Below are 25,850 nucleotides of genomic sequence, written 5' to 3'. Positions count from 1 at the left end.
CCATCACAGCTCCCCCTAACCATCACAGCTCCCCCAACCATCACAGCTCCCCCTAACCATCACAGCTCCCCCAACCATCACAGCTCCACTGCTCTAGTAACCATCACAGCTCCACTGCTCCCCCTAACCATCACAGCTCCCCCTAACCATCACAGCTCCCCCAACCATCACAGCTCCACTGCTCTAGTAACCATCACAGCTCCACTGCTCCCATAACCATCACAGCTCCCCCTAAACATCACAGCTCCCCCCAACCATCATAGCTCCACTGCTCCCCCTAACCATCACAGCTCCCCCTAACCATCACAGCTCCCCCAACCATCACAGCTCCACTGCTCTAGTAGCCATCACAGCTCCACTGCTCCCATAACCATCACAGCTCCCCCTAAACATCACAGCTCCCCCCAACCATCATAGCTCCACTGCTCTCACAACCATCACAGCTTCACTGCTCCACTAACCATCACAGGTCCACTGCTCCCCTAACCATCACAGCTCCACTGGTCCCACATCACAGCTCCACTACTCTCCTAACCATGACAGCTCCACTGCTCCCCCTAACCATCACAGCTTCACTGCTCCCCTAACCATCATAGGTCCACTGCTCCTCTAACCATCTAAGCTCCACTGCTCCTCCTAGCACAGCTCCACTGCTCCCCTACCTCTCATGTAACCCCCCCTCTCTCTCCGCTACGTCACTTTAGTACAGCGCTCCGTGGCTTCCCAGCTGGATCTTTGCTTTATAAATCCCATTCAAACACAATAGGTCAACACATGAACCTACTCACTAGTACTCATTTTACCCATCCCAGAAGAATGAAAGATTGAGTCGTCCCTGTTGGAATACGAACCAGTCAGTGTTCTGCAGGTGACGACCTCAGGCATCCGCAGAGAGAAATCAACCCGCTGAGCTATCTCACCAGCATAAGGGGACCTCAGAGAGGCTAGGTGGCTGGGGAAGACCTTCACGGGTCAGTTAGGGTGTTGCAAGGTCTGGAAAAGATCCGGGGCTACGCTAATGTCGGGACTGTCCATACTTCGTCCGGGCTAACTAGCCTTTTTGTTGTAGCCCCTGAGTATCTCTACCCGGGGCTACAACCAACAAACCCGGGGCTATAGCCCCCTCAGCCCCAACCAAACGGCGGGAACTGCAAGGGGAGGAGCAGCCAAGCAGCGCCCCCACCCGCGGCGTTGCCAAGGAAACACAAACACACATGGGGAAAGGTGTGAGGTAAAAGCAACAGGGGGGCGGGAGGAAGTCCAGCCCCCCTGACGTACAACAATGGGCCAAGGGGGTATAAGTACCCCAACGAAAAGAAGGATACAAGATTGAAAGAGTAGAGCAAACACGAAGATGAGATTCACAAAGCTTTGCAGAAGTGTTTCCCAGGTTTGTGAATCAGACCCATATACTATATGGGTGGGGGGAAGTGAGACAGAGAGAGAAGAAAGAAAGAAAGAAAGAAAGAAAGAAAGAAAGAAAGAAAGAAAGAAAGAAAGAAAGAAAGAAAGAAAGAAAGAAAGAAAGAAAGAGAAAGAAAGAAAGAAAGAAAGAAAGAAAGAAAGAAAGAAAGAAAGAAAGAAAGAAAGGAGGGAGGAGGGATGAAAGAAAGAGGGTGGGAATGAAGATCAAAAGAAAGAGAAAGGAGGGGGAGAGAAGAAAGAAAGAGAGAAGGGAGGGAGGAGTGGGAAGAAAGAAAGAGAGAAAGGACGGGGGAGAAAGAAAGAGAGAGAGAGGGGAGGGAGGGGGAGGAAAGCAAGGAAGAGAGCGAGAGAGAAAGGAGGGAGGGGGAAGAAAGAAAGAGAGCGAGAAAGGAGGGAGGGGGAAGAAAGAAAGAGAGAGAGAAAGGAGGGAGGGGTTGGGAAGAAAGAGAGAGAGAGAGAGAGAGAGAGAAAAAGGAGGGAGGGGAGGGAAGAAAGAAAGAGAGAGAGAGGGAAGGAAGGAAGGAAGGAAGGAAGGAAGGAAGGAAGGAAGGGAGGGAGGGAGGGAGGAAGGAAGGAAGGAAGGAAGGAAGGAAGGAAGGAAGGAAGGAAGGAAGGAAGGAAGGAAGGAAGGAAGGAAGGAAGGAAGGAAGGAAGGAAGGAAGGGAGGGAGGGAGGGAGGGAGGGAGGGAGACAGGGAGTGAGGGAGGGAAGAAAGGAAGGAAAGAAGGAAGGGAGGGAGGGTTCCCATACGAGGACTGATAAGCAGGCGAGCCTTGGTTCCTTTTCCCACCCTTTCACGGTTCCCAAAGGAAAGGGGTGCTGGAAGACAGAGTCAGAAGCCAGGCCTGGCGGGGAGGGTCTCGGGGATGCAGCGGTGTCCTGGAGCGGGGGGAGCGAGGGGAAAATGCGCGGTGGGGGGACGGGGCTTACATGGCATGTCCGCCTTGTAATGCAGAGGAGGGGGACTACCTTAAGGGGAATCAATATTTCAGCATTGCAACGGTCTGACCTTTGAGCTCCGTCGTCCTTTGCGTGGGATTCGTCCCTTGAATAAGGCTGGGGGAGGGCGGTGGAAGAGGAGTCCCGTTCCCCTCCCACCCTCAGCCAGACTCCCTCAGCACCAGAGGGCCACAGCTGCACGTCCCTCTGCAACAACCCTAGGGTTTCTCACAGGCAACCTTCCGCAAAAGGTCACCACAACATACAAACAACAGTGAAGTGGGGGGGGGGGGGCGGGGGGCTGCTTCATGGGCCCGTGAGGAGGTTACATCTGGACGAAGGGGAGTGCGAGAGACTGGCGAAGGCAGCCAAAAAAAGCCCTTTCTTTGATTGAAACTATCTACCTCCACTCCAACATATCAGTTAAGCTCGAAAGGGGAACTCAATGTAACGAGTGGATCTTCTCTTCTGTGGCATGGGACGTGACCTCCTCAGATGAAGACTGCCACCTTTCTGGCATCGACTATCCAGACTGCCACCTCTGCTGAAATAATACCCATCCAGACTGCCACCTCTGCTGAAATAATACCCATCCAGGCTGCCACCTCTGCTGAAATAATACCTATCCAGACTGCCACCTTGCTGGCATAAAATCCAACCAGACTGCCACATTACTGGCATAAAATCCATCCAGACTGCCACATTGCTGGCACAGACTACCCAAAATGCCACCAAACCTGCTCAGACAGCCACCTCTGGTGAAATAATACCTATCCAGACTGCCACCTTGCTGGCATACAATCCATCCAGACTGCCACATTGCTGGCATAAAATCCATCCAGACTGCCACATTGCTGGCAACAGACTATCCAGAATGCCACCAAACCTGCTTAAACTGCCACCTCTGCTGTCATAAAAACCTATCCAGACTACCACGTTGCTGGCACAGACTACCCAGAATGCCACCAAACCTGCTCAGACAGCCACCTCTGCTGGCACAAAACCCATCCAGGCTGCCACCTCTGCTGGAATAAAAACCTATCCATACTGTCACATTTCTGGCACAGACTACCCAGAATGCCACCAAACCTGATCAGACTACCACTTCTGCTGGCACAAAACCTGTACAGACTGCCACATTGCTGGCACAGACTACCAATAATGCCACCAAACCTGCTCAGACAGGCACCTCTGCTGGCAAAAAACCCATCCAGACTGCCATCTCTGCTGGAATAAAACCTATCCAGACTGCCAGCTTGCTGGCATAAAGTCCATCCAGACTGCCACATTACTGGCATAAAATCCATCCAGACTGCCACCTTGCTGGCATAAAATCCATCCAGGCTGCCACATTACTGGCATAAAATCCATCCAGACTGCCACATTGCTGGCACAGACTACCAATAATGCCACCAAACCTGCTCAGACAGCCACCTCTGCTGGCAAAAAACCCATCCAGACTGCCATCTCTGCTGGAATAAAACCTATCCAGACTGCCACCTTGCTGGCATAAAATCCATCTGGACTGCCACATTACTGGCATAAAATCCTTCCAGACTGCACCTTGCTGGCATAAAATCCATCCAGACTGCCACATTACTGGTATAAAATCCATCCAGGCTGCCACATTGCTGGCACAGACTACCCAGAATTCCACCAAACCTGCTTAAACAGCCACCTCTGCTGGCAAAAAACCCATCCAGACTGCTACTTTGCTGGCATAAAATCCGTCCAGACTGCCACCTTGCTGGCATGAAATCCATCCAGGCTGCCACATTACTGGCATAAAATCCATCCAGACTGCCACATTGCTGGCACAGACTACCCAGAATGCCATCAAACCTGCTCAAACAGCCACCTCTTCTGGCACAAAACCCATCCAGACTGCCATCTCTGCTGGAATAAAACCTATCCAGACTTCCACCTCTGCTGGCACAAACCATCCAGATTGCCACATCTGCTGGCATTAAACCCATCCAGGCTGCCACCTTGCTGCCACAGACCAACTAGATTGCCACTACTAGACTGCCACCTCTGCTCCACCTGTGGGCGTAAAACCCAACCCCAGCCAGACTGACATCTCTGCTGGCACTAAATCAATGGAGGGTTACAATATTGGGATTTCTACCACACACCACTGCCATTTGCATGGTCTCCAGGCGCTCACGTGGATCTGAAAGGAAGCGTGAAGGAGGCGGGGCTTAGGGGAGCAGAGGAAAAGGATAAGCGGCCTCATCCGGAGTTGGGTGGTATCCCGGCGTCAACTGCGCCAGGATACCACCCATTTGGCGCATTTGGCCAGCAAAAATGTGTATGATTTTTTTTGGCCAAAAATGGGCGGCAAAAAACTCAGCGAAAAAAATCTGCCGATGAAATGACATAGAACCGAGTGAGGGTGTTGGCGTGTGAGGTTGTTTGCGGGGTGTGATCTTTTGTTGGTTTGCAGAATATCTTTGGGAGAATCAGGACCCTCCTCACCGTGATGTGATGTAACTGGGTTCTGTTAAATGGCGGCACAGGCATTTTTGGGGCCTGTGTGACGCAGTCTGTTATAGGTCAGTGGGGAAGATGGAGAGGTGAGTGGCACATGCCGCTGGGCTGATGTGCACAGATCGGAGGCACCCAGCCTCTGTCTGCCAGTCAGCTTCGAGGTGTAAGGATTTAGGCAGGGGGCATGATGCCATGAGGACCCGCCCTCCACCTGGAATACGCCCCAGTTTTCTGGTCTGGATCATGAAGCAATAGGTATGTGTTGTGCGGTGCGGTGGCTGTGGTGAGTGTGGTGGCGCGTGCATCTGGAGAATGTTCCAGCAGGTGGGTGCCTGAGGAGTGTGCATACCACTGGCCATCGGTGGATGGTCAGGAGGTGAACATTGGACAGTGGGGTTATCTGGCACATGGTGTGAGAGCGTACCCTAGAACACAAGCTCGCTGCAAGTGCACTGGGGGGCAGTCTATGCAATGCAGTGTGGGGCCCATCGGGTGAAGAGTACCACCCACTACTGGCATAAAACAGATTCGGCGTGCCCACTTAGACGGCATGAAACCCATTCTGCTTGCCACTTCCACTGGCACATAATGAACTGTCTAGTCTGCTGGCACATAAGGGAGTGCCAACTTTACTGCCACCTAACAGACTGCCCCATCTGTGTGCATGAAATGAAACGGCACTTTGCGAGCACCTAACCGATTGCCACATCTGCTGGTAAACATTGGATTGGGAAAAGTCCTTCACACGGACCTCAAATTAGCACTTACTCAATGCATATGATCATGCCCACTCCACTGGCACGGGACGGTTGCCCTCTCTAGGTATGCAGTTGGCACAGACTGAGACCCTCTGTCGGCATGCTCCCACTGCTGAAACATACACGATAGCCACTACTGTAGGCACATAACAGACGTTCACTGGCACGCAACCCACTAGAACTGTGGCCTTTGCTGGCATGCACTTGGTTGCGATGGCTATCTTTGCTGGCACCTAATAGGTTTGTCACGCCTTCTGGGAAGCGAGGATGCCACTTCTCGGACCGCTACTTTGCCTGGTACTCAACGGACCTAGTGCCCATACCCCCTAGGATGGCACATAGCAAACTAAGACTGCCAACTTCCCTGGCACACAATGAACTTGGAGTGTGCCCCTTATGATGGCCAGTAACAGGTGCAGCCTGCCACATGTCTTGGCACACAACAAAGCTGAAGAGGCAGCCACTGCTGGCACGTGGTCTGCTGGGGTGTACTAGATGCCGACTGCCACATTTGCTTTGGTCCTCGGGAGTTGGGAACCCCGGGGCATTGAAGTTGGCACATACTCGTGGGAAGGTCAGCCTGGCGGATCAATACTTCCTCTGGCCCAGCATATCGTAACCCATATGATGCCTAATGCGTTGTGGTAGATGCAGGTTGTGTGTAATGTGGGTGTCAGAATGGGGAACAATCTTCTCATGCCACAAGGGGGTGGGGGGTACACCCCAGATGCATTAAGGCTGTTGCATGTCTTTTCCTATACCCTAAAGCAGGCTGGCACCACCTCGTACAAGTGCTTAGAACTCAGCCTCGAGCATGGGCAAGTATGGAGCTTGCCTGCTTACCGGCCACCATGACTGACTGTGAGATGGCGGCAGTCCCCAGCATGCACAGGCCGGAGTGGTCTGCGTCCTGAGCAAGCGTCTCTGTTACTCAGTCACTGGTCAGCCTTGGGGCGTCCCTTCCCCCAGAGTCCAAAGGTTCATAGTTCGTTGGATGGGCACTCTGTGCCCATGCCGCATGGAGTGGTAGAGTTGGACAACTGGGACTGTGGGTGGCAAAAACTTAACCAGAACTCAATGTGGAATGTAAATACTGCCACGACGACCCTTCTCCGCACCCGGCGCCCTAAGTGTGCCCACAAACACCAATAGCATGGCCGCTCTTTGCCCCCAAGTGTTCTCCTTTGGTTAGTGACCGGCGTAGGCATGGTAGGGTATGGCATCACATTGCCCTTCTTTTTACTTTCCCCCTCACCCCGCTAAGGGAGCTTATGGAAAACCAACTCTTCTCATGCACCCAAGAGCCCCTTGGCAGATCCTCAGGAAATGTCTGCTGCTTGCCAACTGGTGCCATTTTCCCTACTGCTGCCGCCAGCCTGCACCAAGCTCCCAGAATCATTTGCCGTCAGGTCAGACTCTTGGATGTGCCCATTGGTTGTAGAGTCCTGCGCCAGGCCATTCTGGCACCGCTCTGGGCGACCTCGCCGCTGAGCATTGTCTGCCGTGTCAGCGTCCTTGTGGTTGGCCGCAACGTCACCGTTGACGTAGAAGTTCATAGAGTATCCGCTGACCCGCACAGAGTTCTCGTCATCGCCGCAGTGGATCGATGCGCGGGAACTGGACGTTCTAGTCCTGAATGACTCCCTACCGCCCAGGATGTGCTGCTTAATGATCTTCCGGAATGTCATGCGGAACTCCCGGATGCGGTAGGCGTAGATGAGCGGGTTGACCACCGAGTTGAAATGGGACAGGATGATGGCCACGTACATGACCAGGAGAGGCGGGCGGTAGCAGTGCTTGCAAAAGAGTGTGAAGCAGTTGATGATGTGCAAGGGGAGCCAGCAGACCGCGAAGAGACCCACGATGATGGCCAGCGACTTGGCCGCGTGAACTTCCTTCTGGAGGGTGGAGCGCGAGCGCCCGCCGTGCACCATCTTGTGCTCCATCTGCTTGAGCTGCCGCCGGGCCGCCATGAAGATCTTCAGGTAGATGCCCAACATGAGCAGCAGCGGCACCAGTACGCAGGCAAAGAAGTTATAGTAGACCATGTAGTCCATGGTAACCACCTTCTCGAAGAGGCACTCCACCATGGTCTCGCTGCAGTTGGTGCTGTTGGATTCGTCCTGGATCTTGGCGTGCCAGCCCAGCATGGGCGTGAGGCCGATGATAAAAGACAGTACCCAGCAGATGGCGATGATCCCGTTGGCTCGCTGGCTGGTCACCAAACCATTGTACCTGGTGGTGCAAAAGAAATACAGATTAGTACCTAGGATAAAGCACACACTGATTGACACATGATGTAATGTGATTTGTGAACAGCGTATATAGCGCATATCACGTGCAAGCATGCAGAATCTGCATCTGGGCGCAGATGATATAATAGGTGAACAGGGGGCTAAGACACATCAGGGGAATTATCCTTGAGGCCCTCGGGCGAACTGGCGTGTTACTAAGAATTCAAATAAATAAATAAATCATACATTTGTATAAAACAACGAGGAATGGAATCTCTTTGGCAATTGTTAGCGAGTCCACACCGTTGTGTGGGTGGGCCGCCGTTGCGGCCCCGCTGAGTGACGTCCTGGACGTGACATCAGGGGAAGGGGAGGGACCGGGGGAGGTTTCGGCTGTTGCCGCCTGTATGGAAATAAAGAAGGTTGTGTTTGCCACCGCTGCGTCCTGCGTATCAGTGGCCGTGAGGCCTGTATGCATGCGAGACCCGAAGTGAGTCCTCAACAATGGCGACGAGTGGACGTTTAACCCACCGCACTGAGGCCTGCAGCCGAGCAGTCTAGCGTGTCGGCGCACCTCAGAATGCGGGCGGCCTACAAGCCGCGTACGGCTGGAGCAGCGGGGCACGGCGCCGTGTGGCATGCGATCGCAGGGAGGGATCCTGGACAAGTACGCTCACTCCCACACAGAGGAAAGCGTTTCGTCCCCCCGGCGGAGTCCTCAACAGTAACTTCGGACATTATTATCTTATTGCCTGTGAGGAGTGACGTCACAATAACTTATGACAAGCAGGGATATGACCAAGCAGTTTGGTGGGACCAAGCCTGATATGCATATGGTCTTTCCCCTTTCTGTAATGGCTAGGCAGGCGAAGAACGATGGTCTGGAGGGTTGCCCAGAGCAATGCAAAAGGTTAAGATCTATTCTAAACCTCCCAGCCATCACCTCTTTTGTTTTGCTGTAGTCATCCCGAGTGGGAATGGATGTGCCCAGACGTGGGACCCGTGACTGCTGGGCCTAGGGACCCAAGCTAATCCTCACTGATGAGGCCCAACGAGGCAGAAACATGTTAGGGGATGCTTGTGGTCTCGCACAGAAGGGATGTGACTAGCAGACACCATTTTGTCCCCCCTCATTTGGCAGGGGCCCCTTTATTTTAGATGCCATGTCCCCCCGCCCCCAACATTTTCAGTAACGTTACTCCACTGAGAGCACCGCCAGCATAGGGCATGTACATGTTTGCATGACACGCCATGGTGCACTAAGCTAGCAGTTGCAAACCATCTGACAGGTGGTCCTCAGTTTGACTTACTAAGAAAAAAGTGGGGTATCACAATACAAAGCCACAGCTCTGTAGACGCCCAACCAGTGGCCTAGCTAAAGTAGCCAGCCTGTTGAGGGGTGAAGTATTGGAGCCAGCTCGGGAATCAGGCAGCACTATACTAGTACATGGAAGAAGTGCTTATTCAAGCAGCAGTTGCATTGTATCTTCACTCAGCAGCCAGGATAATTTGATAACTCGTTCAGGAGACCCTGATATTCCAAACACCCAGAGAAACCTGTTGGCTTTGTCAATGCTTGTTTTTCACAGTTGTGACGAGTGGATACACATATTGCTTAAAATCAAGTGTGTAAGGGCACCTTTAGTTAAGAGATTGTTATTACACCAGAAACTTACTTGGTGCTGCAATTAACCCTCCATTAACTGAGCAGACTGCTTAGCAATAACACTAGCAGGCCCAAAGTGTGATGTAATTGCATGACAGAACTTGCTCAAGGAGATCCCAGAAGGGTGTGTTTGTTCATTCAGCTCGTACAGTTTGGCATGGCCATGGGCGGTCAATGGGTGGGTAAAAAGCCAAACAAGTCTCAATAGATGTGTGTCCCTCCTCACACTCTATCTCCATTCCAATGCAATCTTGTTGGCTGATTGGTTTAACTAAAGCACCATCTCATAGCCAAAACGAAAAATGTCCATCCTGCTTCATCCATCCCAAAGCTGTCAGTCTAATCTGATCCACTTATGAATGTCCAAATGGCATACACACAGAGGCAGCGGTGGCCAGTGCATAATGGCTGTTGGCGCATCACCCTCCATTGTAGACAGGCCAACAATTATTCTATCACGCACTGCATTCCTCTTCAGGAGCACAGCGCAAGAGAGGAAAATGGCCTCATTGTCAACAGGGACAGACGTCCTGTAGGCTGTTATTTGGGCCATTGTTGCTGGTGGAGGTCTGCAGTGGTTCTGTCCCTGTAAGTACTAGGGCAGCTAGAAAGTATATAGTCATTAGCAGGCTATGCTGGTGCCTACTTAGGCACTCAAGTCACGTCCTCCTAATGGCTGCGCAGAGTTAGGACTCAGTGACAAACAAATCCCCCCCACCTCCCCTGCTTCCTGATGCTGTGGGATTCCTGGCTAGAAGATATCCAGAGCAGAGCCGAAGGAAAAGGCGTAAAAAAAGGCAAGGGAAAAAACGGTGGCGTATGAGTGTTGTTTGAACGTGTGTGTCTGCATAAGTGTGTGTGCATGTTTAAGTTTTCATCTATATGTATATGCATGCATATGCTTGTGTGTGTATGTGGGGGAGGGACTGGGCTGCAAAGGTACCAATGCAATGTGTTTTCAATGGCAATTCTGGCATATATTTCACACTGGCTCCATGATAGCATGCATATACTCGGCACATCCAGAATGACAATGTTTTGCAGTGACAATTCTGGCAGAAAGTGGGCACAATCATTAAAACTCAATTTTACAGCAATACAGGTGCATGTTAGGCCTAGTCAGCGTGAAAAGTGGCAATACTGGCATATATTGTGCACAGCCAGCATTAAAAGGTGTTGCTATGGTGGCATGCTGGCATATAATGAACACAGGCTTCATGAAGATGTGTTCTACATTGGCAAATCTAGAGTATAATGTTGGCATTTCTATCTCCTCCCTTTCACAAAACTGTGGTCCACCTAACAGGACTGACATGCACCCATGCACAACACATTCTTAACCAACATCATCCCTAACGTCCTTCATTTGTACCATTGATTTCTCGCATTCCCATCCTCTTATCGTCCCCTTGCTCGTTTCCTTTCCTCCAGTAGACTTGTCAAGGAGGTCGCCATGATGACAACGAAGCCGGGTGCATGGCGTCCAGTTTAACATCGAGGACGAGGAGAGTCGCGCGAGGGTGCCGTGCAAATAAATTGTCGCTAAAGCGCGTGTTCTTCATTATCGAACATGCGAATGAGCTCATCCGGAAGCACAAGGAAATGCATGAACGCCGAGTTGAACATTTGTGAATAAAATCACGAAATATTTCTTGTAATAAATGAAACAAGAAGGAGGACAGTCCTGATGAAAACCCTGAAATAATGTTATTGGGTTAAAACCTGCATGTAGACTTTGGATGTAGAGGTTTCGGACTTTGGATATAGCTGTCTGTAGGTTAAGTAAATGCATGTGTGTGTATATATATTGTTTAACAGTCATTACAGTGGCAGTTCGTTATGTGATTTTTATGAGCACTCTGGCTGACTTCCCTTCGGCACAGCACTCTCTCTTTACTTTACATCTACTCTGTCACCGTGTTTTGTACCAAGAAGCCGTTTACATGAATGAGAGGTTTTGATTGGTTGTGTTGCTCTCCTTGAAACGGAATATATTAAATATGATGAAATAAAAGGTAATATAGTTTTATACTGGAATACACTGTAGCTGTGTTGGTATGGTCAGGATACGTCTGGTGGGGGCTCAGTTCGCCACTCCACAGACAAGCCTAGGCATTCTGACGCTACTACAGTGGTGATTTGGTGCAGTATAAAAGGCTATTGATATATAATAACATAAGCACCATGAAGTTTGTTTCCAGGGAAGCAATGCTGGAATATATTGTGGGCACAGTCATCATGAATTATATTATAAAATGGCAATTCTGGCATATGTTGTGAACACAGGCACCATGAAAATGAGTCGGGAAATTCTTGTATGTTCTGTTAGTCACCTTTCACCTAAAACCCTTTCATGTTTTTCACAACTGCACTTTTTATGTCTTTTACCCAATTGTTTGCAAAGAGTGGGCTGTAAAATGCACTATTTCAACCCACTATTAAAGAAAATAGTTTCAAGAATGAGAACCCACCCCCCCCCCCACGAACTTCCAATCAGTTCCTTGTGCACAGTCGGGGGGGGGGGGGGAATATTGTTACTTATATAGTGAATAAACTCACCAGCTGCCACTGCACACAGGTGCATCTTTCAGAGTCCAGAGCCCCAGAGTATGGATTCCACTGAATCCCTAAAACCTTTGATTCTTAAGACTCTTGAAACCTGAACTCTTTTAACTGGCCTTCGCTTGAGGTTGCAAAGAGTGCATCAACTGAACAACACTGCTCACCTCCTCGGAATTGATACCGTCTACCCTAGAATAGGGCCCCAGAAGCAGCACTCTGAAAACATGTGGCACTATGTAAAGCTCCCGAAAATAAATGAATATCACAATGTAGAATGTTCCAAAGGCACTCAACCTGAGGCCTCAAGCCCCTGTATGCTGCAGGACGCCCCGGGACTTGCCACATCCAGACCACATATGTTTGAGAGTGCTGTTCTGTCAAGTCCCCAGGTTCTGTACAATGGGCCTCTTTATGAGTTCGGCAGTGTGGCCAAAAAACTGTATTAATACAGTGGTAGCATAGTTACCAATGCATTACCGCTGCATAATCGCACCGCCGAAGTATGGGTTTGATGGTCAGGTGGAGGAAAAACCTCCAGCAAAAAGCCGCAGGCAATTCTGCTACCTTACTGTATTTATGTATATTTATTTATTTATCGTGCATTATTGCTTATACTGCAAATACATTCTGTTTCAAAGCGCCCACAGGGCAGCAGGGAGGGAACATGGGATTGCAATACAATTAAAATGTACAAGAACTCCCGTGGGGGAAGGGACGGCCGAACCTACTATGCCTTATGAGTATTCAGAGCGTGCAAGTGCAAGAAGGAAGAGGGCTTTGGGGAAAGTGCTGTGGTGTCCCTGCTCGAGGGTGAGCCACAGATGAAGTGCAAAGTATGGTCAGGAGCCGCTTTGGGTGGAAACGTGCGAGTCTCCAGTGCGGAGGGTGTGCCGAGGCAAGTGCGGAAGGTAGACAGAAGCTGGGGTGATTGGGTGTGAGTGGTCAGGGGCCGCGAGGATGCATTTCAGAGGAATTACCGCCGGCGGAATAAATGCTAGTGGTAATTCCATCAAAATCCCCATGAACTCCTATGGAGTCCATACATGGGGACTAACACTGTCACTTGTCATCCGGTGGTCATTCTGCCGGACCAAGCGGAGATAACTCTAAATCTGTTTGGTGGTATTTCAGCCGATTTACTGCCGAAATACCATCAAACTTGTTATGAGGCCCAATGTTTTCCCCACAATCCAATGGACAGCCGCTCTTTAATTTTCCTGAAAATCTACGACACTTGATTTAGGATTGTCAGTTAACTGGTTACTCCTTTTGTATGTTTTCCTGGGTGAAACATAATGTACCCTCAATACACACATACAGACATGTTATCTCCTGTACAGTATACAATGGAAGGATTACTGCAATGTAACCATACCAAACTACTTTGTTGCATAGCAAGCTAGTTCAGTGGTCAGACCCCGCCGGTAAATAATGGCGTGTGAGTTCTGAAAGCATGTTTTCCTGCTGCCACAGTAGTCTTTCTGATGTTTAGTTTGGCAAATAGGGCTATTGATAAAGGAAGCACATGCAGCATTTGACACTTGTTTCTTGCATTTGAGGAGGGATGTAAAAATGCCACTGCCAGGGCCATTAGCAGATTCCCTGTATTATCTGCATTCAGGTCCCATATGTGTGTGTGTGTTGGGTACACAGCAATGCCTGCCTAAAAAAAACATATGTCAGAAAGGTAATTGTGACTATCAAGCAGGTTGTAGCCATGTGTGCTTGCAGACATTTTGCTTTCTAAACAAGGCGGTCTCCCAGCCCAGAGCCCTGAATCCAAGTATTTTGCTTGTCTCATGTTACCCCTTTTCCATAGGAAATGTAAAGACTGTTAGTGACATGTTCAGTTGATTGGGGTAATTTATAAAAGTAGTAATGTTAACAATATTTGATTAGGTGGAGCGTGATGGTTTCGGAGTGACCCAAACCTGCTGGCTTTGCTTATTTAGTGGTGAGCTATTGGCTTGCCGTCAGGAGTGCCCCAAGACTAAGGGCCTGATTCATGGAACGTTTTCCTATGGGATTGCGCCATTATAAAACACTTCCATGAATCAGGCCCTAAAACTTTGGTAGGCACTAACCCTTCAAAGGTTGCGGGAGGTGCTAACATCAGACTCTGGGGTGGGGGGACAAACTTACTTGTGTGGGGGCATCTAACTTCTTTACACATTCTGAGACTATTCTGCTGCAGCTTCAATGTTACAGGCAGTTAACTCTCTCTTTCACGTTTGAAACCACACATTCAAGAACTGCTGTGAGAATGGGCTGTGTCCTGTCCCACCTACCCATCCAATCACTCCCCTGACATGCAAGTACTACTCCCCCCCCCCCCCAGCATGATTTCAATTGCCTAAAAATGGACGCATACGAATGCAGGTGCTAATAATTAAACGTTTTACATTAGTTATTGCCGGGTCTTTGTTAACAGTGCAGCCGCAGTCACTATTTATTGTGTGTTCTGTCCTCTGATGGCTTTGAAGGTCGCCACGTCAAGTCAACATAGCCCAACATTTGGGGGGTGGGGGGTTAAAGCCCGATCTGCCCAATGGCCGTTGCCCCACTGCCTGCAGCTCTGTTTCTAGGGCGGGGAGGTCAGGGGTTAAACCCATTGAGCCAATGTCAGTAATTGAAGTTAATTAAGTGCCATGTTTACAGGGGTTGCGGGCAGGCTGGAAGACACAGCCGTCAGGTCCAATGTTCTGTTGCTACCCCTAGTAACAGACCTGACAGCTGCACACGATGCTCTCCATCGTCTAAACCCTGTTTTCTACAAAACCATTTGAGGCGCTCAGGATCTGTTTCGAAGAAAGGACAGCCTGTCTGGAAACATAAACCCGGAGAGGCAGACAGCTGAACATGTAATAAAATGTGGAGCTGCTTGGGATTTTGGCATGGGGGCTTTGAATTAATGCTGGCTGCTGTAGGCCTTCCTGCGCACACTTCACTGAAATGGCGAGCTGGAAAGTGTAGTGTGTGTTTCTCTTTGGCTTCCTTGTTTCTTTTACATTTCAGATCTGTAAAATGAAACGTGAAAGTACTTTTTAGTAAAGTATATGTGTATGAATAAAAACAAGTTGGGCGGTATTGTGGTGGTAAATCTGCCAAAATACTGCCCCACAGCATTACTGTTACCACCACTTGGTCCGGCAGAATTACAGCCAGATTACAAGTGGCAGTGGCAGAGTTAATCCACATTTTTTTGGCAGTCCATTGGAATCTATGGGGCATTTTTGGTGGAATTACTGCTGTGGTAATTCTGCCGATCTTGCCGATATTTGGTGGAAAGTGGGAGGATTTACCTCCAGCATGATGCTGGAAGTCCCCCACTCCAGGGCCATACCTGTAGTATGATATAAGGTTGCATTTAAAAACGTGCCTGTACACAAGTGTTTCTAGGCACGAATGGTGCGGGGAAAAGTGGCAGTAATTCTATTACCGCTCATTTTTTCCTGCACAGTCATACTTGTAATGGGCCTTACTGTAAATCCGAGGCCTAAATGTGACAGAGGGGCATGCTTGAGTCAATGCTTCTCAACCCCTGCAAATTCTTCAGCAAAGTATTCCACTCCATGGTTTTATAGGTTGTCTCCACCATTCTTGAAGGGGGAACAAGAACGTGTAAATCACTCTTGACTCCAGAGTCCATCTTGACCCCCTAGGGGACATCCCCCAAGATGCATCTACTGAAACACAGTCTTGATCTGGTTGTTCCTATTGACCTAAGCCACACCTCACAGATAAGGGCTAATTCGGAATCCTGACAGGTTTCCCAGCTATCCCTCATTAATATTCATGCAGACAAATGTACAAACATTTAGAATCATTACATGCAAATGTATCTCATTGATATTAATGAGGGGTATCCTGAAAACCCAGCATGGATCCAGTCCTCGAGGCCTGGATTTGGACAACCTTGGGCTAATTAGATCAAAACAGGTCTGGGGTTGCTTGCAATGGACGTGGACTACTGGATGGACATGCTCTGCTGGTTCCAGTTTTAAATATCTCTATGGGTGTGTTGTTAAGACTGATTTAAGTAATCACTTGAGCAGACAAGTTAAAAATGCTGGAATGGAATCGTACTTGGATGAATGAGTGGTTTAACAAACAGCAATGACAAAAGCATTCCCAGCCATCCAGGTTTGATTTCCTATATATAAGACTAGCTGATATATCTAGCGTTGCCCGGGCTTTCATTCCCTCACAGGTACAGGTACCTGGGTAAAATGTGATTCAGCTTGGTGAATTGGTGTGGAATTGTATAAGAATTGTTTTATTGCCAAGCCACAAACACACAAACAAATTTTGACTTTTTCTGAAATCCGGGGAAAGGGTGGGGGGGTCCAGATGTCATGTGGCCAGTAATGTCCTGAAGGTCGTAACAGGTGACTGCGCAGAATCTGGTGCAGATTGATGAAACAGTGTGGAATTGAATAGGGAACATACGCAAAGCCACTAACCCATAAACCCACACCCATATTTTCAGTTTTGCTGAAATACAGGGAAAGGGGTGGTGTGTCGAGATGTCATGTAGCCAGTAATGTCCAGAGAGTCCTAACACTGTGCAAGTTTTGGTGCAGATTGGTGAAACGGTGTGGATTTGTATAGGAAAAATACATGAAGCCACAAACCCACATCCAAATTTGCACTTTTGCTGTAATCTGGGAAAAGGGGCAGAATTTCCAGATGTCATGTAGCCAGTAATGTCCGGATGGTCATAAAAGGTGATTGTGCAAAATTTGGTGCAGATTGGTGAAACAGTGTGGAATTATACAGGGAACATACGTGAAGCCACAAACGCAGAGACTTTTGCTTTAATCTGGGGAAAGGAGTGGGGTGACAAATGTAATGTAGCCAGTAACGGCCAAAGGGTCCTAACATTTGACTGTGCAAAATGTGGTACAGATTGGTTAAAAGGTGTGGATTTGTATCGGGAACATACGCAAAGCCACAAATCCACAAACCCACACACCCACACCCACATTTTCAGTTTTGCTGAAATATGGAAAAAGGGGTGGGGTGTCTATGTCTTGTAGCCAGTAATGTCCGCAGGGTCCTAACGGGTGACTGTGCAAAATTTGGTGCAGATTGGTGAAACGGTGTAGATTTGTAGAGGGAACATACACAAAGCCACCAACCCACACCCACATTTGCACTTTTGCTGAAATCTGGGAAAAGGGGTCGGGTTTCCAGATGTCAGGTATCCAGTATTGTCCGGAGGGTCTTAAATTTGGTGCAGATTGGTGAAAGTTTACGGAATTGTATAGGGAACATACGTGAAGCCACAAACCCACACATTTTCACTCAATATATATAGTGCAATATATATATATATATAAATAGAAAGAGAGAGAGAGAGAGAGAGAGAGAGAGAGAGAGAGAGAGAGATGGAATGCATTACACAAGGTGTGTGGGATGCTATGGTTGGGCAACGCCATTAGAGGTTTCGGTGAATGGTGAGGATATGGCAACATGGACTTGATAGAGTGGAAGCATGATTTCAATTATGAGGAGTTTAATGGATTCAAAATGATCTCGCGCTTCCACGCCCTTATAGAATCATGCAGCCTAAGGTGTGTGCCTGTTTATGGTCGCAGAACCTCTCTCTTACCGTTAGCAACCTCAATGCGTACACTTCTTCCTCTTGCTGCTTTAGTATTATTATTATTATTATTATTATTTTTATTATTATTAGGGTACTTACTCAGCGTGGACCTAGATTCACAGTGTGCGCTTCAATCCTAGGGGGAAGAACATGGTGAAGGGAGCAGACAAAGTGGGGCACAAACAACATGAGTGGGGTAAGGTGGGAACTTTGTCAACAGGAAGTCTACAAGCAACCAAGGGTGGAAACAGTGTGGGGCAGATCACCCAGTCTTGGGTGGGGTGGGGAGGGGTGGGTGTGTGGGCGTAGGTGTTAGGGAAGAGCCATTCCTTGAAGAGGAGGGTCTTGAGCTCCTTCCTGAACTGTAGAAGTGAGGGGTGAGTCTGATGTTTACGGGGCGTACGTTCCGGAGTCTTGGGGCATAGACAGAGAAGGCCTGTCTTGTGGTTCTTTCCTGCCTGCACCGGCGGAGTTCAAGTCTGCACAGGTCCTTATTTCTGTTGGCTGTAGGCCTCTGGAGATGCTGAGTTTCTCGTTGAGGTCATGTGCTCTACCGGACAGATTCAAAGAATAAGGCAAAGTACTACTTTATTTTCAATTTAATAAAGCAGGGTAAACTGGCAGACATTGGACTGATGCAGGCACACTCACACACAAACTTGATTACAGAGAGGTCTTATACCCGAATATGCATCATCTATAACATCATTCTACGTGGTAAACTGTAAAACCTATTGATGGGAGGGATTGGTTAGGGGAACATATCTACTTATAGAATACATATGGAATGGCTCACCATTGGCTGTCTCTTATCCATAAGACACACCTCAAACTACTATGTATAATACTGATTATAGCAGACAAAGTGGCAGTGGACTGGTCTATGCAACATTATATAGCAGATTGCCCCATAGACCCATTGATTGGTTGAAATCCCCACCCAATCTTGGACTTTCTGCTTGGCTAGCAGCACGTAATCAAAACGAAACCCAGGTGCTTGAGTTACTTCAGATTACTCCCCACTTACCCAATGAGTCCATCATCTCTCATCAGTCGGACATGGGCCAGAGTTTCCCGTCTGTAGTTGACCTTGTAGCCTGCTCTCTGTTCTGGAACATTCAAGGGAGTGAGAGCACATCACTATCTTCATTCAAAGCTTAATGAATAGCCTTGTTTTCAACTTCTGAATCACGTGTGAAGAGACCACAAATATGTCAGTTTCAACCTCTCATATACTGCTATTTAACTAAATTATGCTAGCTGTCATTGCTCCTCTTGGCCTCTAGTGACTTGCTCACTCCACCTACACTTTTAATTATCCAATTCTTGGCTCTTGTCTCTTGTGAATGTTTTCTTCTTCTTTAATGTGAGAGGAATATGTCTTACGTCCATAACTTATCCGCCTGCCTCCATTTGTGCTTTGCAGCTATTCTGTAAAAATAGCCTCCTTTATCCCAGGACAGCATAGACTCCTCTTTTTTTGCAGATGAGCTGTTTTCCAACATCTCCTGACTCTGCACTCCTGGTCGGTCTCTGAACTGAACCTTTTCACGAGACGACGTCCAATTTCTTATCATGGCCGTCCTTGCCACGTTATATTTTCCACTATAGCAACCTTCTATATGTCTCATCGACCTTGCGTTGCTGCGTATTTCCACTTATTGATCAGCAAGTTACTTGGTCTTCTTTGTGTATAATCACTTTATCATTTCATACATGTTTCTTTTATTGGTTCAGTTATGTTGTCACTCTTAGGTATTTTCATATCCTTTCAGTATGTTTTTGCACATCTTCTTCATGCCATCACTCTGCCCTCGTCAGATTTCACTCAGCACTACATGATGTCCAATGGTGCGTGCTGACATCCTTGCACTCTCTCAGTGCGAGGGTACATGATGTATGGTGGCCTGAGTGCATACTGTCTCTAATACACTCAATGCGGTATAGGCATAATACATGAAGTCCCATGAAGGGCTCGTCTCCTGCTGTTCCAATATGACGATGGTGAGGGGGCAGGAGTTATGGAAAGTGCATCCATCTGCTCCTCTACAGCAGCTTGGGGACTTCAGGGGGACAGCCTTGTAGATGATGCAGCAGGATTTGAAGATGACACCGGCTTTCAGCGGGAGCCAGTGCAGTTCACTGAGGGTCGCAGTGATGTCGAATTTGCAGAGTCCTTTGATGTGTCATGCTGAAGCATGCAGGACACATATCCAGTGTGCCGGGGTAGTGCCCAGGAGGCCTTCCAAGAGGGCATTGCCACTGTCCAGGTGGGAGAGGACCAAGGCTTGGACAGCAGATCTGAAGTTGTATTCTAGGATGAAGGGCTTGATTTTCACCAGGAGAGAAAGTTGGTGGGAAGCTGTTTGTGTCTTCCTTGAAATGTGCTGTCTGAAGGAGAGGTGTCTGTTGCCGTTGAACCCAAGGACTTGGTGCAGGTGGCCAGCTGGGGTATGAAGTCATCGAGATGCATAGCAGAGAGACAGGCCTGGATGTCGGAGTGCTCAGTGGTGTTGCTCAGGAGTACGAATTCAGTCGTGGAATGGTTGAGCTTCAGGAAAGCACTGGGCATCCATCACTGGATCAATAAGAGGCAGGCCTTAAGTCTGTGGATGTTTTCGATGGAGGATATATTGAGGTACAGCTGTGTGTCATCTTGGTATTAGTGTAGGTTGTGTGGCGCAAGGAGGGTTTCAAGTAGTTCCATGTAAAGACTGAAGATCACAGGGGAAAGGATGGATCCTTGCAGGACTCCACAGGGGATAGGGAGGCGTGGTGATCTCGAGGAATCCATTTGTACAAACTGGTGTCAGACTCCTACTTCCCTATACATATCTCCTCTTCCACCTAGGCAACCTTGAAGCAGCATTAGGACACATTAGGAGCTATATAAGCAAAAAACATACGCTATTGTTATTTTGTGTCTTTAGAAAGTTAGAAAGTTGGCCAAAGCAATGCCCCTATAAGATCGCAGTGAGTATGCCATCTGCAGGGCCACTTTTGGCCGCCTATATCTTCATCCCCTCTTCGCCAATAAAACACAGTTATCCACTTTGTGAAGTTATGCAACGTTACCTCTAACCTAACCACTGGCATTTGCATATAATACCTCAGTGTGAAATGGACTGAGGTGCAAATCCCTGCTCCCCCCAAAGGGCAATGTGGGAGAGCTTTCCATGAGGGATGTGTGAATGACCAAAGGAACATTCCGACTGACCAACAGGGAAGGTAAATAGACTTGTGTTTCCATCCAGAGTGTGTGGAAGGTCCAATACTGGACAATTAAGAGTAACCCAGTAAGGCTCTGCCTACAGCCGCAGTATTCAAACTGTGGGGCACGCCGCCGCAGGGGGCCGCGGGTGTATCTCTGGGTGGCCGTGAGAGCCCGGCTTGAAATGTAAAAAAAAAATGTGTTTTTTTTAGGTTGGAAGAAATGGGCAGGAGCGGTTCACATGGTCGGGCTGAAGCATGAAACTGTCTGAGGCACCAATGAAAAAGTGGCCCACAGTTATAAATGGATATTCATTCCTTTAGTCACAGACTGTTTGAATAGTACCCAAGGGGGGGGTTTGTGTTAAAATGTAAGTAAATTGTGATATTTAAAGAATATTTATTCAGCAACAATGGTCAAAATTATTAACTGCATAGTGAAGTAACTCATCAAACTGGCCCACATTGGCCAAAAAAGGGTCCCATTTTGGCTGGCCCACAATAGCATTTTGCATTTTTGGTACGGGCATTGCCCCATTGCCCTATAGGCCAGTCCGAGCCTTGCGGCTCATCCATAATGGCGAGGGGGCACCCACCCAGTGGCTCCCTCACCCATTATGGAGGAGCTAAGGAGCCAGCCCAGTGAAACAGTGAGCACTCGCTCGGCTGCTTATTCCAGCTGAGGGAGTGCTCCTGGGCTGGCTGAACTGTCAAAGGGATATACGATTTCCCTTTTTCAGTTCAGTTCCCCAGCTGCACAGGCTCACTGAGCCATGCAAGGCATGGGAGGTTTGCTTCGCCAGCATTGCATAGCTCATTGGAAATGCTGGCTGGGGCACTGCATGTTTATATGCGCGTGGGGGAGCTCCTGCACTGCCTCGCACATACAGACAGAAGAGCCTGGAGGAGAGCGTTTCAGCACCCACATGCAGGCCAATGCAGAAGGTACGTTCATGTTCATTTTTTCTTATTTAAACATGTATGGATGCGTGTATGCTTGTGTCATGAGCGAGTTTATGGTGATGGGTGCTGCTGTGAATAATAGAGTGATTGCTGTATGAATGTGTGTGTGTGTGTGTGTGTGTGTGTGTGTGTTCATTTTTTTTGGTCCGTTGAGCTGATTAGGGCAAGTGGTGGATAGAGGGGAGCAGGAGGGTTGTAGAACAAAGGCTTTTTAAAAATGCCCAAAATACCTTTGCTGCGCAATCCCCCCACCCACCTGCCAAAATCAGCTCTCCTTCAGAGGCGCTATGGAGCCCAGGGGACAGGGATTGTATTTTTTACTGGATTTCTATCATAGATGTCCAGTGAAAAATACCATGCTCTCCCCTTGACACCCCAGCGCCTTGCATACACACATAATCAGAGAAGGGTGTGGAGCATGGGAGAGAAAGATGGGGAGCGTGGGAGAGAGTGGTGGGGAGCATGGGAGAGAAGGGTGTGGAGAATGGGATAGAACGGTGGGGAGCGTGGGAGAGAAGGGTGGGGAGCATAGGAGAGAAAAATGGGGTGCATGGGAGAGAAAGATGGGGAGCATGTGAGGTAAAGATGGAGAGAAGAGTGTGGAGCATGGGAGACAAAGATGGGGAGCATAGGAGAGAAAAATCGAGAGGATGGGAGATAAAGATGGGGAGCATGGGCGTGAAGGGGGGGCAGCATGCAAGAGAAAGATGGAGCGCATGGGAGGGAAAGATTGAGAACATGGGAGAGAAGCATGGGGAGCATGGGAGTGAAGAATGGGATGCATGGACGAGAAGAGTGAGGAGAATGGGAGAGAAGGTTGTGGAGCATAGGAGAGAAAGATGGGGAGCATGGAAGAGAAAGATGGAGAGCATGGGAGAAAGATGGGGAGCATGGAAGAGAAAGATGGAGAGCATGGGAGAAAGATGGGGAGCATGGAAGAGAAAGATGGTGAGCATGGAAGAGAAAGATGGAGAGCATGGAAGAGAAAGATGGGGAGCATGGAATAGAAAGATGGGGAGCATGGAAGAGAAAGATGGAGTGCATGGGAGAAAGATGGGGAGCATGGAAGAGAAATATGGTGAGCATGGAAGAGAAAGATGGGGAGCATGGAAGAGAAAGATGGAGAGCATGGGAGAAAGATAGGGAGCATAGAAGAGAAAGATGGTGAGCATGGAAGAGAAATATGGTGAGCATGGAAGAGAAAGATGGGGAGCATGGAAGAGCAAGATGGGGAGCATGGAATAGAAAGATGGGGAGCATGGAAGAGAAAGATGGAGAGCATGGGAGAAAGATGGGGAGCATGGAAGAGAAATATGGTGAGCATGGAAGAGAAAGATGGGGAGCATGGAAGAGAAAGATGGAGAGCATGGGAGAAAGATGGGGAGCATGGAAGAGAAAGATGGGGAGCATGGAAGAGAAAGATGGGGAGCATGGAAGAGAAAGCTGGAGAGCATGGGGGAAAGATGGGGAGCATGGAAGAGAAAGATGGGGAGCATGGAAGAGAAAAATGGGGAGCATGGAAGAGAAAACTGGAGAGCATGGGAGAAAGATGGGGAGCATGGAAGAGAAAGATGGGGAGCATGGAAGAGAAAGATGGGGATCATGGAAGAGAAAGCTGGAGAGCATGGGAGAAAGATGGGGAGCATGGAAGAGAAAGATGGGGAGCATGGAAGAGAAAGATGGTGAGCATGGAAGAGAAAGATGGGGAGCATGGAAGAGAAAGATGGGGAGCTTGGAAGAGAAAGATGGAGAGCATGGAAGAGAAAGAGGGTGAGCATGGAAGAGAAAGATGAGAGCATGGGAGAAAGATGGGGAGCATGGAAGAAAGATGGGGAGCATGGAAGAGAAAGATGGAGAGCATGGAAGAGAAAGATGGGGAGCATGGAAGAGAAAGATGGAGAGCATGGGAGAAAGATGGGGAGCATGGAAGAGAAAGATGGAGAGCATGGGAGAAAGATGGGGAGCATGGAAGAGAAAGATGGGGAGCATGGGAGAAAGATGGGGAGCATGGAAGAGAAAGATGGAGAGCATGGGAGAAAGATGGGGAGCATGGAAGAGAAAGATGGAGAGCATGGGAGAAAGATGGATAGCATGGAAGAGAAATATGGTGGGCATGGAAGAGAAAGATGAGGAGCATGGAAGAGAAGGGCGGGGAGCATGGAAGAGAAATATGGTGAGCATGGAAGAGAAATATGGAGAGCATGGGAGAAAGATGGGGAGCATGGAAGAGAAAGATGGGGAGCATGGGAGAAAGATGGGGAGCATGGAAGAGAAAGATGGAGAGCATGGGAGAAAGATGGGGAGCATGGAAGAGAAAGATGGATAGCATGGAAGAGAAAGATGGAGAGCATGGGAGAAAGATGGATAGCATGGAAGAGAAATATGGTGGGCATGGAAGAGAAAATGAGGAGCATGGAAGAGAAGGGCGGGGAGCATGGAAGAGAAATATGGTGAGCATGGAAGAGAAAGATGGAGAGCATGGGAGGAAGATGGGGAGCATGGAAGAGAAAGATGGAGAGCATGGGAGAAAGATGGGGAGCATGGAAGAGAAAGATGGAGAGCATGGGAGAAAGATGGGGAGCATGGAAGAGAAAGATGGGGAGCATGGAAGAGAAATATGGTGAGCATGGAAGAGAAAGATGGAGAGCATGGAAGAGCAAGATGGGGAGCATGGAATAGAAAGATGGGGAGCATGGAAGAGAAAGATGGAGAGCATGGGAGAAAGATGGGGAGCATGGAAGAGAAATATGGTGAGCATGGAAGAGAAAGATGGGGAGCATGGAAGAGAAAGATGGAGAGCATGGGAGAAAGATGGGGAGCATGGAAGAGAAAGATGGGGAGCATGGAAGAGAAAGATGGGGAGCATGGAAGAGAAAGATGGAGAGCATGGAAGAGAAAGATGGGGTGCATGGAGGAGAAAGATGGAGAGCATGGGAGAAAGATGGAGAGCATGGGAGAAAGATGGGGAGCATGGAAGAGAAAGATGGGGAGCATGGAAGAGAAAGATGGGGAGCATGGAAGAGAAAGCTGGAGAGCATGGGGGAAAGATGGGGAGCATGGAAGAGAAAGATGGGGAGCATGGAAGAGAAAAATGGGGAGCATGGAAGAGAAAACTGGAGAGCATGGGAGAAAGATGGGGAGCATGGAAGAGAAAGATGGGGAGCATGGAAGAGAAAGATGGGGATCATGGAAGAGAAAGCTGGAGAGCATGGGAGAAAGATGGGGAGCATGGAAGAGAAAGATGGGGAGCATGGAAGAGAAAGATGGTGAGCATGGAAGAGAAAGGTGGGGAGCATAGGAGAGAAAGATGGGGTGCATGGGAGAGAAAGATGGTGAGCATGGAAGGGAAATATGGTGAGCATGGAAGAGAAAGATGGGGAGCATGGAAGAGAAAGATGGGGAGCATGGAAGAGAAAGCTGGAGAGCATGGGAGAAAGATGGGGAGCATGGAAGAGAAAGATGGAGAGCATGGAAGAGAAAGATGGTGAGCATGGAAGAGAAAGATGGGGAGCATGGAAGAGAAAGATGGGGAGCATGGAAGAGAAAGATGGAGAGCATGGGAGAAAGATGGGGAGCATGGAAGAGAAAGATGGAGAGCATGGGAGAAAGATGGGGAGCATGGAAGAGAAAGATGGGGAGCATGGGAGAAAGATGGGGAGCATGGAAGAGAAAGATGGGGAGCATGGGAGAAAGATGGGGAGCATGGAAGAGAAAGATGGAGAGCATGGGAGAAAGATGGGGAGCATGGAAGAGAAAGATGGATAGCATGGAAGAGAAAGATGGAGAGCATGGGAGAAAGATGGATAGCATGGAAGAGAAATATGGTGGGCATGGAAGAGAAAATGAGGAGCATGGAAGAGAAGGGCGGGGAGCATGGAAGAGAAATATGGTGAGCATGGAAGAGAAAGATGGAGAGCATGGGAGAAAGATGGGGAGCATGGAAGAGAAAGATGGAGAGCATGGGAGAAAGATGGGGAGCATGGAAGAGAAAGATG

General features: G+C 48.7%; 1 protein-coding gene across 1 annotated transcript in view; it reads right to left on the bottom strand.

Annotated features, from left to right (window-relative positions):
* Positions 1–2,587: 2,587 nt before the first annotated feature.
* The window catches only part of ADORA2A (adenosine A2a receptor), a 146,522-nt gene continuing 123,259 nt past the window's right edge, over positions 2,588–25,850 (bottom strand). The window contains exon 3 of the mRNA XM_069619862.1: positions 2,588–7,847. Within this exon, the coding sequence (XP_069475963.1) occupies positions 6,932–7,847 (916 nt within the window). The 3' untranslated portion in view covers positions 2,588–6,931. The remainder of the gene's footprint in view (positions 7,848–25,850) is intronic.

Source organism: Ambystoma mexicanum, chromosome 10 (genome assembly GCF_040938575.1).
Source record: "Ambystoma mexicanum isolate Mex_15411 chromosome 10, UKY_AmexF1_1, whole genome shotgun sequence".
Taxonomy (NCBI): Eukaryota; Metazoa; Chordata; class Amphibia; order Caudata; family Ambystomatidae; genus Ambystoma; species Ambystoma mexicanum.
The sequence above is the reverse complement of the archived record's forward strand: the minus strand, read 5'-3'. Positions and strand labels throughout refer to the sequence as shown.